The sequence below is a fragment of the Pleurodeles waltl genome, chromosome 4_1 (genome assembly GCF_031143425.1).
Source record: "Pleurodeles waltl isolate 20211129_DDA chromosome 4_1, aPleWal1.hap1.20221129, whole genome shotgun sequence".
Taxonomy (NCBI): Eukaryota; Metazoa; Chordata; class Amphibia; order Caudata; family Salamandridae; genus Pleurodeles; species Pleurodeles waltl.
Window position 1 is genome coordinate 193,603,106 of NC_090442.1, and position 14,892 is coordinate 193,617,997.

Below are 14,892 nucleotides of genomic sequence, written 5' to 3' on the forward strand. Positions count from 1 at the left end.
AGGCCACTGTTTTATGATGCAATAGACAATGCAATCCACTAAATGCTGACTGACTGAACTGTGTTCCCAATAATGATAGAAGATACTCTATTGTAGTCGAAATATCGACCCAAAAATATTACATCCACTATATCAACTACCACTATATCAAGGTAAGCAGATGTGGAATTAAGAATAGTAAATCTGTACTGTCCTATATGTATTTACCTTGTTGACATAGTGGAGGTGATATAAAGGATGCTGTGTTTTTGTGAGTTGATATTCTAACAGTGATATAGTCACATGTAACCCAATAAGGAATCAGTGTACAAACGCCAGCGTACCCAAGTGCCGCAACTGCAGTTCCTTCCCAAAATGCCTCAGAAATGTATTTGGATCAAACACCTCTGCTTGAGACAACATCTGTGCAAGTGTTAGTTTGGCACTGCACCCGTCGCTTCGACTGGCATCGCGCAGGAGAGACAAATGCCCACCAAAAGTGAAAAAGTGAAAAAAAGTTCAAATGGTGCTGGAGAACGCGCGTTGATTGGTGACTACAGTGTGGTAATGGCTGAAGTCACCAAACCAGACTCTTGGTAGGATTCATGTAATTCGGAATCAATTGGGAGTGGCGCTGTATATTCTCCATGGCAAGTAGTGGGTGTGGTATAGAGTGAAGGTATAAGGATGGTATTGGAGGACTTTTCCTGGTTGGTCTTCGATATCACTCAGATATCACCATACTCATCATGAAGGGCATAACATATTTGGTGTAAGATCTGAGTCATGTACTCATTGCCAACAGGGCAGATGAAACTTAGATTATATGCTGTAGGCATGAACGTCAATTCACCAAAATGCCAGAGGTAGCAGAAGTGACATTACTTTCACTCGCATACACCTTTACATATGCCCGAGCATTCACACATAAACACACTGTCACTCACATAAATACATTGTGACCCCCAAGCACGCACACAGCATGCACTTAAAAGCATTTTTTACTCCCATGAGCTAAGAGGTATGGTCATATTCCAGCAAATTGTACTTCTAATACTGCATTATTCACTAATAGTGAATAATGTAGTATTTACTATTAGTGCAAACAAAAATTGACAAGGAAAGTAGAGCTGCAATGGAAGTCCATAAGCACGAGCTGCCTATGTGCTCCTGGAACTGATATGGCGACACTGAGGTCAGGGTTCACAAAGGCAGTGCCTGGCTCTATTAGTTATCCAAAAATATTATACGAAAACTCAGATCCCTCTTTAATAGCATCTTTGATTGAAGAACTGGTTAGATCGTCTCGACTGAAAAGGTTACCAGGCCACAGAGCAGGGATGGAAGGTATTGGTAATAGCAAGAGCTCTATTTATTTAGAGTTTGAAAATGAACGTAATTTATAATATTGTTAATTTACTCTGCCTTCCATCGATCAGTATTGCGCATGTTTCTGTTTAGTACGCCGATTCAAATGTAACAGCCAAGACCATTAAATGTAGGCATGAATGCCAACATGCATGTTTAACTTATTTTTTATAAATAATGTTGGTACACAGTGGCTTAGAACTGGAATGCATTTGCAACTACGATTTGTATCAAGATCTAATTTCTAAAAGGGGAAGTTATTGTTTACTACTGATGGATTTAGGATATCAAATTAGAAAACAGTTTGTTTCCTTCAATTATGTATGCATTATCTAGCACTATTTGAAAAATATGTTAAATTGAATAATTAAGGTGCGTCTCTAGCCTCATCCTTTTATTTAATTTAACATTTTATCTTTCTGTTTAGGTGCGAACGTGTTATTTCATTACTGTGCCTATTATTACAAATTGAATTTGTAACATTTTATGGGCTTTTTATTCCTTCAATATTTTAATGCAAGAGCCAAATTTTAGGGCTCCAACATCTGCAGGCATTGAGTGCCGGCTGCGGCATGGGGATACAAGGAAACCAGAACAGTTCAGCTCTAGTGTTCCTGGAAATGCGTTTTGGAGATAATTTGACAATGCAGCGACAGAGGGATCTGCAGCATTTCTTTTGTGATGTATATTGTTTTGTCCGCTCCCCAGTCTCATTCAATATCTTCTTCTCCAGAGCCATTTCTCTGTACGGTAAGTTTTCCAAGTTGACAGGAGAAGTGTTATTTCTATTTCTATACTCAGCTGGTAGCCACGAGCAGACTCTTCTGCAGTCTTTCTTCAACTACACAACCCCCACTGGCAGGAGATTTGAGTATCAACTTCAGAGTGTTTTTAACATTTTTCTCTTTAAGCGTTAGGGGTAGCCTTTAGTCTTAACTAACAGTTTTTGTTCTGTATAAAACTTCTCAAATATTTACTTCTCCATCTTTCAGACCTGAGATCCCATGAACCGTACCTTGTGATCTTGAAGATCCTTAGGAGCCGGACGCAGCGCAGGACAGAGATCCCTAGTGGGGACATGATCTTGGTCTCCACCAGGATGGTTTCCAGGATACCGCCACACACAATGAAGCAATCAAAGCGGTTAAAGAGGGACACAAAGTAGGCCTGGAGACCGAGACTGTACATCTTGAGCAACATTTCTGCGGTGAAGAGGGCCAGCAGCACCTTGTTAGCCGTATCTGCGGAGAGAAAAAAATGTGAAATCAGCACAACATGGGCCTATGGACATCTGAGATATTTTAGAGAGGAGGATTTAAATTCTGGAGGAGTTGGGATGCCGCTAACGTCTAGAAAAACAAGCGACCTCAAAGGTTGTATAATATATACTTCTTTATGATGTTCTAAAGAAAAAGGCTGTTTCCTATTAAAGAGATGAACCACAGCTTCTGAGCATCGATAGCTGAGTTGTTGTACTTTGCAAAAGGATGCATCAGGGACAGAAGACCTCAGTCTCATATGAAAATTAGGCTCACTAGGGGCACTTGCTGCCTTCTCACTCTGAATGTCACAAGTTGCACATCTACACAATATGTTTTGGGAATATTAGGAGTAAAGATGGAGTACAGATGTACTTAATGAAGTTACTGCATGCATAGTGCAGTGACAACTCTCCTTAGTACATTAGCACTTAAAACATCTAAAACAAAAAATAAATATTGCTTGGTTCATCCTGTCCTGAAATAATACACTATGCCCGCTACATCATACTCAGAAACTGCAGTGGTAAACATTGCTGCCTGTAAAAAGAATATGGTGCAATTCCAAGGTGGCACATCAGATGTCTGTCTAGTTTTGCCATGCCTTGTTCAAGTTGTCCTGGGTGCAAGCATGCATCCTGCGCAGGTGTGAGTCCATTCCCCCTATTGTCTATTTAATAGAGAGATCCTAAAACCCTGGCCACTTAACATTCAATAAGCCTGCGAGGTCATTTGTACAAGTTCGGAGTCTGGTTTAGGATACTGAATCCCTTTTCATCTGGGAATATATATAGGTGTAATTATTCCAGGGATGGGAACATTTGCCAGCTGGGTATTCCAGAACTTGGCAGAAGCAGACAATGGAGGTGCAGTTTGAAGCATATCCTGAATGGAATAGGGAGTGATGAGCCAATGTCCTTCTGGAATGGATAAGCTTCTAGGCCAATCTTGCATCTCAGGAAATCTTATTCAACTCGAAGGAGAGGGTTCAGGATATTCCAGAGGATGGAGCAATGAGAGTGTAGAGATCTCCCTCCAAACTTCTCATTTTCAGAGGGTTGAGTGGAAATATGCTCTGAGTGGCTAACCATATATCTTGCCAGCCAGCTCTCCTAGTAGATCATGGTTAGGTGGCATAGGTCTTGTCGTGTTGGGTCTTATGGAAAATGGACTGTATCAGCTGTTTTATCAGTAGCCAGTGCAGGGCTCAAAGTACTGCGGTAATAAGGAATGATGGTGCAGGTTCAACATGATGCAGATGGAATAAGTCTCATCCATTGGCTGGTAGACTGGTGCAGGTGGGTTTGCATTAATCCATTCTGGATTTTGTGCCTGTCAGAGACCAATTAAGAAATTATATTTTGTTTGAACCCCCTTTTATTTTTGCTAAAATTCCAGAGCCTTACTTCAGTTATTGTTAGCTAATACAGCTTTAACCTTTTCAGTGAGGTCACAAACATCACACAGATATGTCCTACAAAACAAGACATTTGTGCGATTCTACTTGTGTTGGCACCAGGAAATCTAAAACGCTGGAGAAATGACCTGTTGATGTGCTCTTCATTAGTAATTGGGCCATATTTAATGTGTTTAGGGGTAACTTGTCACTCTGTAGCTGCAGGCACCTAGATGACAAATGCATATCTCTTAACCTTGAGTCTAAACCTAATGCAAAGTGTATGCCTAAATTTTAACCCCAAAGTCAGCCATGGCCCGTCTATAGGGGCTGAGGTGCCATGCCCCTCACCTTTTGCCCATAAAGGAGAGTGTCTGTCAGGCTGTGCAAAGTTCAGTCTGACAGACACTCTTCATTTTCAGGTCAGGCAGCCAGGAGTGAGACATGCGCTAAATGCGTGGGCTCCCGGCTGCCTGAGCTGAACTTTGCTAGGCTAAGGATGTGACAGCTCCTGTGGGAATGAATTCCTCAGCTCAGCAAAGGTCCTCGAGGCCCTCTCCCTCGGCGACAAGGGTAGTTTCACTCATTGCCTCAGTCTTGGACACGTCAGCTTTAAGTCCTGAAGCACCAAGGGCCAAGTGTCAATCAGCGACAAATCGTCACAGAGTGGGGTGAGGTCAGAAGTCTTAATGACCCCATATGACCCTCATCCCAATCGGGGACGTGGTTGGGACTGCTGCCTTCCTTTATTGGCTGAACTAAAGGTGTGAGTGAGTGTGTTTGGGCCAGATGTTTGAAGCATTTTTGCAGCCCATCGGGCCGTTTGCGACTGGAGAAATGCTTTTTTCTATGTTTCAAAGCCAAATGCGACTCAGTAATTTATTTACCTATCACATTTTGCTTTTCAATTTGGTATAAGAAAAAGGTGTGTTTAGCACGTCTCTTCCTAATACTGAATGGCACTGACAAGTAGGAATGTTTTGCGACAGTGAATGCGTTTGCAAAACATTCGCAGTACCACCAACTTCAAGTTGGTGGTAACCCATTTGCAAATGTGAAGGGGTCCCGAGGGACACCTTCCCCTTTGTGAATGGAAGCGTAAATATTTTTCAGAGCAGGTAGGGGTCCAACGGACCAGTGCCTGCTCTGAAAAAATTAAAAGAAAACATTTCATATTTTTGTTTGAAATGCATCCTGTTTTCTTTTAAGGAAAACGGGCAGCATTTTAGAAAAAGCTGCATTATTAAAAAGCAGTCACAGACATGGTGGTCTGCTGTCCCCAGCAGGCCACCATCCCTGTGAGTGCGGCCATTCCCAATGGGGTCTCAAATTGCGACCTACCTCATGAATATTGATGAGGTAGGTCTTTGTGACCACATTGGGAATTGCTAAATGTGTCTGAGACACATTTGTACATTTACTTTTGCGAGTCTCTAATTGCGACTCGCAAAAAGTCGCAATTAGAGTCTCGCAAAATTGAATGGACATACATCTGGCCCTATGTGTGTATGTGTGTCCCACCCACCCACCTCCCTCCTAAAATTACCGGCCACCACTGCCTGAAGCTAGGCCTAATGCTAACATTATGCCTTACTCTAACCCAACGGTACTCAAAGTACGGACCGCGGGCCGCCAGCGGCCCCACGGACCTAGCTTGGCGGCCCGCGAGACGCACACCAAACGCCACATCATAATGGCAGCAGTATGTAAACATAGAAGAGGGCCGCGGGAGCATGCTCCCGCGGCCCTCCTCTATGTTTACATACGGCGGCCATTGTTTATGGCGTTGCCCTGACGATCCTGGAAGCCAAAGCCCCATAAAAGTCAGCGCTTGCAGCTAACTTTTATGGGGCTTTGGTCGTCTGCTTCCTGTCACCGGCTCCACGTCTGCTGCCCGCCTGCCTGCTGTTCCACATTTGTGGCATCTTTACTGTGCTTTGAGTCAGGTAAGGCTCTTTGGTTTTTTATTTATTTGTTTTTAATGTAGTGTGTGTTACTGGGGTAGGCGTGAGAGCAGATTGCGCTGTGTGTGTGCGCTGTGTGTGTGTGTTACTGGGGTAGGGGTGAGAGCAGATGGCGCTGTGTGTGTGCGCGCTGTGTGTGTTACTGGGGTAGGGGTGAGAGCAGATGGCGCTGTATGTGTGCGCGCTGTGTGTGTTACTGGGGTAGGGGTGAGAGCAGATGGCGCTGTGTGTGTGCGCGCTGTGTGTGTTACTGGGGTAGGGGTGAGAGCAGATGGCGCTGTGTGTGTGCGCTGTGTGTGTGTGTTACTGGGGTGGGGTGAGAGCAGATGGCGCAGTGTGTGTTACTGGGGTAGGGGTGAGAGCAGATGGCGCTGTGTGTGTTACTGGGGTAGGAGTGAGAGCAGATGGCGCTGTGTGCAGATGGCGCTGTGTGTGTTACTGGGGTAGGGGTGAGAGCAGATGGCGCTGTGTGTGTGCGCTGTGTGTGTGTGTTACTGGGGTGGGGTGAGAGCAGATGGCGCAGTGTGTGTTACTGGGGTAGGGGTGAGAGCAGATGGCGCTGTGTGTGTTACTGGGGTAGGAGTGAGAGCAGATGGCGCTGTGTGCAGATGGCGCTGTGTGTGTTACTGGGGTAGGGGTGGGAGCAGATGGCGCTGTGTGCAGATGGCGCAGTGTGTGTTACTGGGGTAGGGGTGAGAGCAGATGGCGCTGTGTGTGTTACTGGGGTAGGGGTGGGAGCAGATGGCGCTGTGTGCAGATGGCGCAGTGTGTGTTACTGGGGTAGGGGTGAGAGCAGATGGCGCTGTGTGTGTTACTGGGGTAGGGGTGGGAGCTGATGGCGCTGTGTGTGTGCGCGCTGTGTGTGTTACTGGGGTAGGGGTGAGAGCAGATGGCGCTGTATGTGTGCGCGCTGTGTGTGTTACTCGGGTAGGGGTGAGAGCAGATGGCGCTGTATGTGTGCGCGCTGTGTGTGTTACTGGGGTAGGGGTGAGAGCAGATGGCACTGTATGTGTGCGCGCTGTGTGTGTTACTGGGGTAGGGGCATTGTTTTGAAAAAGGGGGTGGGGTGGTTGTTCCCCCTCTAAGCCCCGCCCCCCGCTGTCACTTCAGTGCGGCCCTCGGCCGCAAACCATACTGCAATTTTGGCCCCCGAGAAAAAGTTTGTGAGTACCCATGCTCTAACCCATGAGTCTAAACTTAATTCTAAACCTACCACTTCAAAATTTGGTTTATAAAATAACTTACATGCTTTCAACAAAAACGCTAACATATTTCACCTTTTCATTTTTGGTATTTGCATTTTAAGAGTGTTAAAAAAAACATTTTCTGGCCACCCTTGGATTGCGGAAGACGACGGAAATGGGATTAAGGATGTGGTTAAATTATGAACTAGAATTAAGAATGAGGGTCTGTCACTGAACTGGTGCTAAGCAGAAAGCTAGGAAGTCTGCTTAAAAGTTAGGAGTTGGTGGTGGCCTTGGTCACTGAAATAGGATTTGGGAGAATGTTCTATTATGGAGGTAGAGCTAAGTAGGGGATTGCCTTAAACAGTACTTAGAAGATATGTCTGTTACTGAAATCAGGCAATGAAAGAGTCTCAATTAAGTTACGAAGGCGTCTCTGTTACAGAATTATGACTGTGGGTGAGTCACATTTACAGAAATATGCCTAAGGAAGACTCCTTGTTACACAACTCGAACTTAAAAGGCGTCTCTCACAGAATTAGGCTTATTTAGGGTCTATTACAGAATTAGGACCGCGTAGAAGTCTCTATTGCATAATTAGGGATTAGATAGTTGTTCTGTAAAAGGATTAGGAATAAGGAAGAACCTCTCTTACTAAACTATGATAAAGTGGCAGGAATTTGTTACAGATATAAGGCGACAGAGAAGAACGTGTGAAAGAATTAGGATTCGGGAGGTGACCATGCATCTGCGGTTGGATAAATTGCTAAACATAGAGGAGTCTTGAATGTGAGGGTGAACTGAAATGCAGCTGTTCTATCTAATGGTGTGGATCACAAGTGCAGACCTGTCCACCGTTTACAAGTCTTTAGAAATTAAAAAGTCCCCTTGTGTGTCCTGCAGGTACCCACAGCCTTATCAGAACTTTTTTTAATGTAAGTGAATTTAATTAAATATATTTCAGGAAACTGTTCTCCCCCACCCTGGCTTCTTCCAAAAATACATTCTTGGCTGTTCTAGACCTTGCATCATGATCACTTGAACACATCTTGCCTGTTCCTCAGCCCATGTGCAGCAGTTGCAGTCACAACATACGCCATTCAGCATTAGACTTGCTGCCTCGTCTGGGCATGCTCGAGAAAGAGCCCTCATCCATCACCTCAAAGCAAGGCCAACAAGCAACTCCTGTGCCAAGCAAACACGAGTTCTCGTATAAGTTCTGTTACCATTCAACAATATTCAGCAAGAGCTTAGTCAAGTTTCTCTGGAGATCAACCAAGTTCTTAAGGGGCCTCGCAATTTCCTTTAGACTTCCCGGTTCTTTTTTCAGGAGCTCAGCTACGTTTGGCAGGAAATCACCCATGTTCCGTGGGAGTGCTGTGAAGTTATGCAGGAACTCAACTTTGCTGCTTAGAAAATCATCATGTTCTCTAGGAGCTCGGCCAAATCCTTCAAGAACTCAGTAGAGTTGAGCAGGAGCTCAGCAAAGCTTTGCAGAAGTTCAGGAAGAGTTTTTGCATGAGCTCACCGATGTTTTGCAGAGATCACACTCATAATATATGGGAACAAGTTACCTGATGCATTGACCCATGGTCTTATCAAGCTTGCTGGAGTTGAAAACACGTCACCACAGCCTCCCAGCTGCAGGGTATCCTTAGTTACATGATTACACTTGTGAACAGGGCATAGTGTAAGCCCCAGCAGCCCAAATGTCAGACTGCCCTCTCTGGTTTTACATACCTGTCAGCAGTCAGACTGAGTGACATTTATCGGGACGCTGAGTACATTTTTCATTGGTGGTCCAGTATTTTGCATTATGCCACTCCCTACTCTATGATGCCCTGCCTCCCCTTGCTACAGTCATCCGCTTCTCTTCTTAGGATACTGTGTGAATCAGACAAGGAGAATGACCACTCACCTTGCACCTCCGTGAGCCAGTCTGGTTGGTTGTAGTGCTCAGAGGCGATGGTCAGGGTGTTGAGGAACACTAGGAATATCACAAGCCAGTAGAACACGTTGGATTTGACAGCAGCACGGCACTTCCTTCTACAGAACCTGTTCCAGCGACGCCAGTAGCGACTTCACACAAAATGAGGAAAAAGATAGTTATTATGGAATCATCATTGATTAACAGCTCTTGCAAGAGGATGAACCGACTTTGGAAGGGGTGCCTTGTTCATCTTTATTACTTCGGAAAAAGTACTGCCAAATGGCTTGCATGGGTTAACAAGGGCATGGGGAAAGAGTGGCAGCAACCAAAGGGACACTGTAAGCAGTGGCTCAATGGACATGAACTTCACCCCATCCTCTTACAAAGAACCAGTAGATTAGAAGCAAGTCAAGGCACTTCAGATACATTTTTAATTCTACAGTGCCATGCGGGGATGGTGCCATGGCTGCTGCACTTCTACTCTGCTGTAGAATTCAACAGGCTAACGGGATACTCACCCAAATCATGCTAGCCTGGCTAAACACCAAGGACTTTCATCCTGTGTCTTCTGTCATGATCGGGGCCGGCAGAGGGTTCTTTTGAATCCAGCTCCCATCACAAGAACCATCAAGCATACACTCATACTTATCCACAGTAACCTCAAGGATGTTGTGCCTGCAAGAACTGCCAGGTACACTAGGCAGGTTGGACCTAGCGTTTTAGGGTCATGATGATAAACGCCATGTTTCCCAGAATTAGCCAGCACTCAGGTATTCAGAGGGAACAATGCATAAAAATGGCTGGACGCATATTGCTATAGAGGGGACAAACTCTGCTAAACTATATGTAGGTGGGCCTCTCAGTGTTAAAGTTTTCTTTTTTGATATTTCAGTCTATATTTATCCATGCTTATTTTTACTGTTGTTCTTCTAATTTTCCCATATTTATTTTTGGGATTTCAAGAACTAAATTTTAAACAAGTGAAACCTCATATTTATTTAACAGAAAAATCTACAGGCACTTCGATGTGTGTAAAACAACAGTGTGCATACACAATAAAACAACAGACATAACATATGCATTGTATTGCTAGCACATCAATGCCCTTGCATCTACTTGTGCTTTGTTGGCAATTGGTCTTCCCCTTTTAAGGTTGAACATAGCAGCATACAAGCACTGCTCTTCTCGACATGTTGTAATCTATTCTGTGGGCTTTAACCACGCCCATCTCACACCCATCACTTTCATTCGATCCTGGGCCTATCTTTCAAAAATCCCTTGATGTCATTGGTAAACGCTTTTGTTTGTCCTGCCTTGAGGCAGTTTTGTTACTGCCTTGGAGATTGACCCTGTTATCTGGAATGTTGCATGATCGGTGAGATACCTTCGTGTGGCACACTATTTTTTTATTTTGCCTCACCGCTTCACGCTCATGACGGTATGTAGTTTCTTCCTTTTCCTTGGTTTCAGGCATCTTGCTGTTTCTTTGGGATGTCTGCAGGGTCTTTTTTATTTAGCTTTCTTTGCAGTTTTATGTATCGCAAATCGACACGAAGGTATTGGAGCTCTTTTTTTTTTTTTTTGCAGTTTTATATAGAGAAAACTCGATGCAAACGTATTACATCGCTTTACATGGGCTCCGGTAACATTTCAGAAGAACAGATTCATTTTTGGTAGCAAGGGCAGATTAAGTGATTTCCCCAGAATCACAGGATGTTGAACCGTCTCCCCCCGATCCAAAGTCAGCAGCTTTGGCCCTTACGCCACATCCTCTCCCCTACGGTTCCTTGTCTGGTGTGTCTTGAGGCATTCTGGGAATAACTCTTGTTTTTATATAGAACTTCATAATACCGGTTCTGCCAGTTTATAGCGCTTCAAAGCAGGTGCCATTCTTAACAAAATCGCTATAATTCATTTGCATCAACCTTGCAGAGATGAAGAGGTGAAAAAGCTATGTCAGAAATGTAATCTGTGACAATCTCGTTTTGTCTGCTTAACACTAGATGATAGCACGTGCTCTTAATAACCTCCGGAGGGTCAGCAACCAAGCATATAGGTTAGTTCTAGGCAAGAAGATGGTGAAAAGTGTTGTCTCCAAAATGGTGGAAAAGGAGCTGTGACTCCAGCCCCAAGCACGTCACGGCCTCAGGCTAGATAGCAAGAAACATCTAGCCTTTGGATTTAAATTGGGCCTCTTCAAATAGAATCCAGTTAGCGTGATACAAAGGTATCACAGCGCTTTAAATGAGCACCAGTTACATTACACAAGAACACATTCATTTTTGGTAGCCAGGGGGGGATTAAGTAATTTGCCCAGAATCACAGGATGTTGAGCCAGTGCCGAGACTCAAACCATTTTCCCCAGCTCCAAAGTCGGCTGTTCTGGCCCTTACGCCACATTCTCTCCCCTAGGAGTCTTTGTGTGGGAATAACTCGGTTTTTTTTATATAGCACTTGGTAATACAGGTTCTGCCATTTCACAGCGCTGCAAAGCAGGTGCAATTCTTAACAAAATCACTATATTTAATTTGCAGTTAAGATTCTTCTTCTGTTAATCTCTTTGTATACAGTAAATGTTTTTAAAAGTAAGGCTGGTATTGCCAATGTGGAGGAATAATTCCCTTAAAAGTTTAACACACAGAAATATATGGCTGCCCCTTTTCTTTGCTCCTAGCTATTTTGACCCCCTCATTCTCCGGGTTATATGCCACAAAGGTGCCTCTTTGTGGCTTGTTTGGTGCTATCAAAGTTTAGGTAAACACACTAGAAAGGGCTGCATCTCTAGGCTATCACAGGCAGTCTGTAGGAATGAGACAAAAACACTCCCAATAATGCAGCCTTGTTGTGTCCTCTCTCCAGCCGCAACAGGCGTAGGAGGGTTGCTGTGGCACTTGGCATACATCCACTGCACTCCAAATCAAAACACATAGGGCCTGATTCTAACTTTGGAGGACGGTGTTAAACCGTCCCAAAAGTGGCGGATATACCACCTACCGTATTACGAGTTCCATAGGATATAATGGACTCGTAATACGGTAGGTGGTATATCCGCCACTTTTGGGACGGTTTAACACCGTCCTCCAAAGTTAGAATCAGGCCCATAAACTGTAAACTTCGTACTTGTATAGCGCACTACTCACCTGTTAGGGTCTCAAGGCGCTGTAGGGATACCGCTGTGGAACCCCTCCTGGCTTTTCCCTGTGAGGTGCCCACTCCTGGGCAACCTCCAAGGTGAAGCCAGGCATCCCAGCACTGTTGGGGCCATTGTGGAGATTAAGCAAGCTATTGCCCAGAGTTACACCCATGAATTAGATTAGGCACCGATGCGAGAATTATCAGGTCTGAGGAAATTGAGCCCAAGACCCACGAGGCAGGAATTGAACCCTGGTCCCGGGCCAGATTTCTGCATCAGGGTCTGCTGCTCTAACCATTGAGCCACACTTCTCCACATTGTCATTTACAATGCCAATAGTTCTAACTCTCACAAAGGAGAGATCTATTGCATTGCAAATGCTTGTTTCACTCCTTGTGCAGCTATTTTGCACAGCTGTTGGCCAGACAGTAATTAATGACAGAGAGACTTTCGAAGAGAGATCCGATTTTTCTGTTTTTGCCTTTTAAGAAAATGATATGTATAGCAAACAAACAGTTTTCCATCTGCATTTCTGTGTAAGATCAGTAAAATTGGAAAGATGGAAGCCTTTTTTTAATAAGCGAGTGGCATGAGAGCCCTCCTATCAGTTAAAACTCCTTCCCACGGTCGGATAGTTTGATTGGACAATGCGTCTTTTTCCTCATTATCCATGTTTGCTAAATAACCTCTGTCCTGAACTCCTGTACGATTCTCTCTCCGTGTACTCAGCCATTTATGAGTGTCACTGGTTTCAAAGGATAATTAACAGCCACAGACGGCATTTAGAGCTAATTACAGAGATCTTTCCCGCCCCACCTCAAGAAGCGTAGGCGATTGGCAACCTGTTTCCAGGCAACAGTGGGTTTGTGGATGATAAGTTTGATATCTCATTTTTGATTTTATCAAAGACATGTAAATTGAATCAACACTGAAAGGAGATGGGATTCTTTCTCTCTTTTGCTCTCCTAATGAGGACTGAAAAAAGAACCTCCCAACACTGGTGTCATTTAATTTCAAGGGACTGCTGCCTTATGTCAGATTCTAGTTTCTAGGATAAAATCCAAATGTCTCAGAGGTTACGGAGGGAGTATCTGTGGGCATTTCACAAGGAGTCATTCTACAAAATGAATACTTCTTCAAAATGTACAGTGCAGATATTTTCAAGCCATTTTATTTCATGTGGCTCACTAATCACGAGTATACCTCGACTACTGCAAGCAACAAGTAAAACCTTTATGCAGTGTCAGAAGCCGGCTTTGCATTAATTACACTACCTGTATTTTTGTAAATGTAAATCCACTTGCAATAGAAATAAATATTTCTTGAAGTTATCAGATTATGGTTTTCATGACCAATGCAACAAGTTTCTAATTATTTAGTATTTACTGCAGCCGTATGTGCATGGAATATTGGGTTCTTCCACTCAAAAATATGGAGTTTATAAATACCCAAACCAAAACCATTGAAACCAACAGAAACTATATCAGCAGAAACCAACTTTAAAAGTCCTGAATCTTGGGGACTCAAAGACTTGTTTTCCATGAACCTTAAGAGTAGGCTGTATCTAGCCAGCTATGCTTATGATGGGCTTTTGATCTCCCCCAGGCTACCACGTCTTCTCATTTCTGTGACTTCTCCCAAAATACTTCTTGTTCAATAGCTTTAAAATGTTCCACTCAGGAAAATCATGCTCATGATGTGTCTGTTGCACCATACAGCAGCTTGCCTGGTCACAGGCCGGCACCTCCCTCTTTCAATATGTTGTTAGAAAAAGCCCTTTGGTAGGGGTATATAATCCCTTCCATATAAGGCCCGCAGAAGAGTAAATAATAATTAATAACTTCTCCGATGTCCCATGTCCTGTGAGATAGTGTCTACCATTTCCAACTTTTTTAGTCAACTGTACTTTCCAAGATGGGATTTCTAGGTCCATGTTTATAACAAGCCCCAGAATAAAAAGGGATGGTGGCTAAAATGCTAAGACTTAATAAAAGTGTCCCAGTTGATGTTGGTGATATGAAAGCTATGGATATTCTGCCCTGGAAAAGGCAGTAAAATACTCATAAGTAGAAGAATGAAAATAATACTTGACATTTTATTTGGTGGCAGATGCTCACCTAAACTTGGACTTGGAGATCCGATGCCTGAAAATAAAGAAGAAGAAGAAATTAGTAAATGAAGCAAACATCAATAAATCCTTCTTTTTCACATGCCTCACTTGACGTTGTCTGCTGAACATGGTGGACAAGAGAACTGGGATGAGGCAGGAGCTGATTAGGTATTCAGAAGAGTAACATATGACAAATCTAGTACAGTCTATCTAATGAAAATCAATACAAAAGTGCTATCTTGAAAACCTGGCATGGGTCTGGACAACCCTGATCTGTTAGGAAGTGGAAAGCTATTCCTGACATGTGGGTGTCTTTAAGTGCCTGATTTGGCTGCAGCAGAGTTCCTCACACGTCAAGTACGACCTTAAGGCGATGGCATCTTTACCACCACTAGTTTTGATAGCTCCCAATTTCTCTATAGTCCTTGAGTCAATGGGTCAATTTACCTACTAGGAGTACTTTGAGCATAAGGCCAGGTGGCCTAAATGCGTACAATACAATCCATAAAGGGAGTGGCTGAAATTACATTTACAGTGTTAAGATGGATTTAAAATATCTGTCCCAAACA

The 14,892-nt window shown here is 43.7% G+C and overlaps 1 protein-coding gene across 1 annotated transcript in view; it reads right to left on the minus strand.

The window, feature by feature from the left end:
• The window catches only part of CACNA1C (calcium voltage-gated channel subunit alpha1 C), a 1,395,795-nt gene that overhangs the window by 350,615 nt on the left and 1,030,288 nt on the right, over positions 1–14,892 (minus strand). The window contains exons 11-13 of the mRNA XM_069228081.1: positions 14,331–14,357; positions 9,069–9,229; positions 2,363–2,588 (exon numbers count right to left, since the gene is read on the minus strand). Coding sequence (XP_069084182.1) covers positions 2,363–2,588; positions 9,069–9,229; positions 14,331–14,357 — 414 coding nt within the window. The remainder of the gene's footprint in view (positions 1–2,362; positions 2,589–9,068; positions 9,230–14,330; positions 14,358–14,892) is intronic.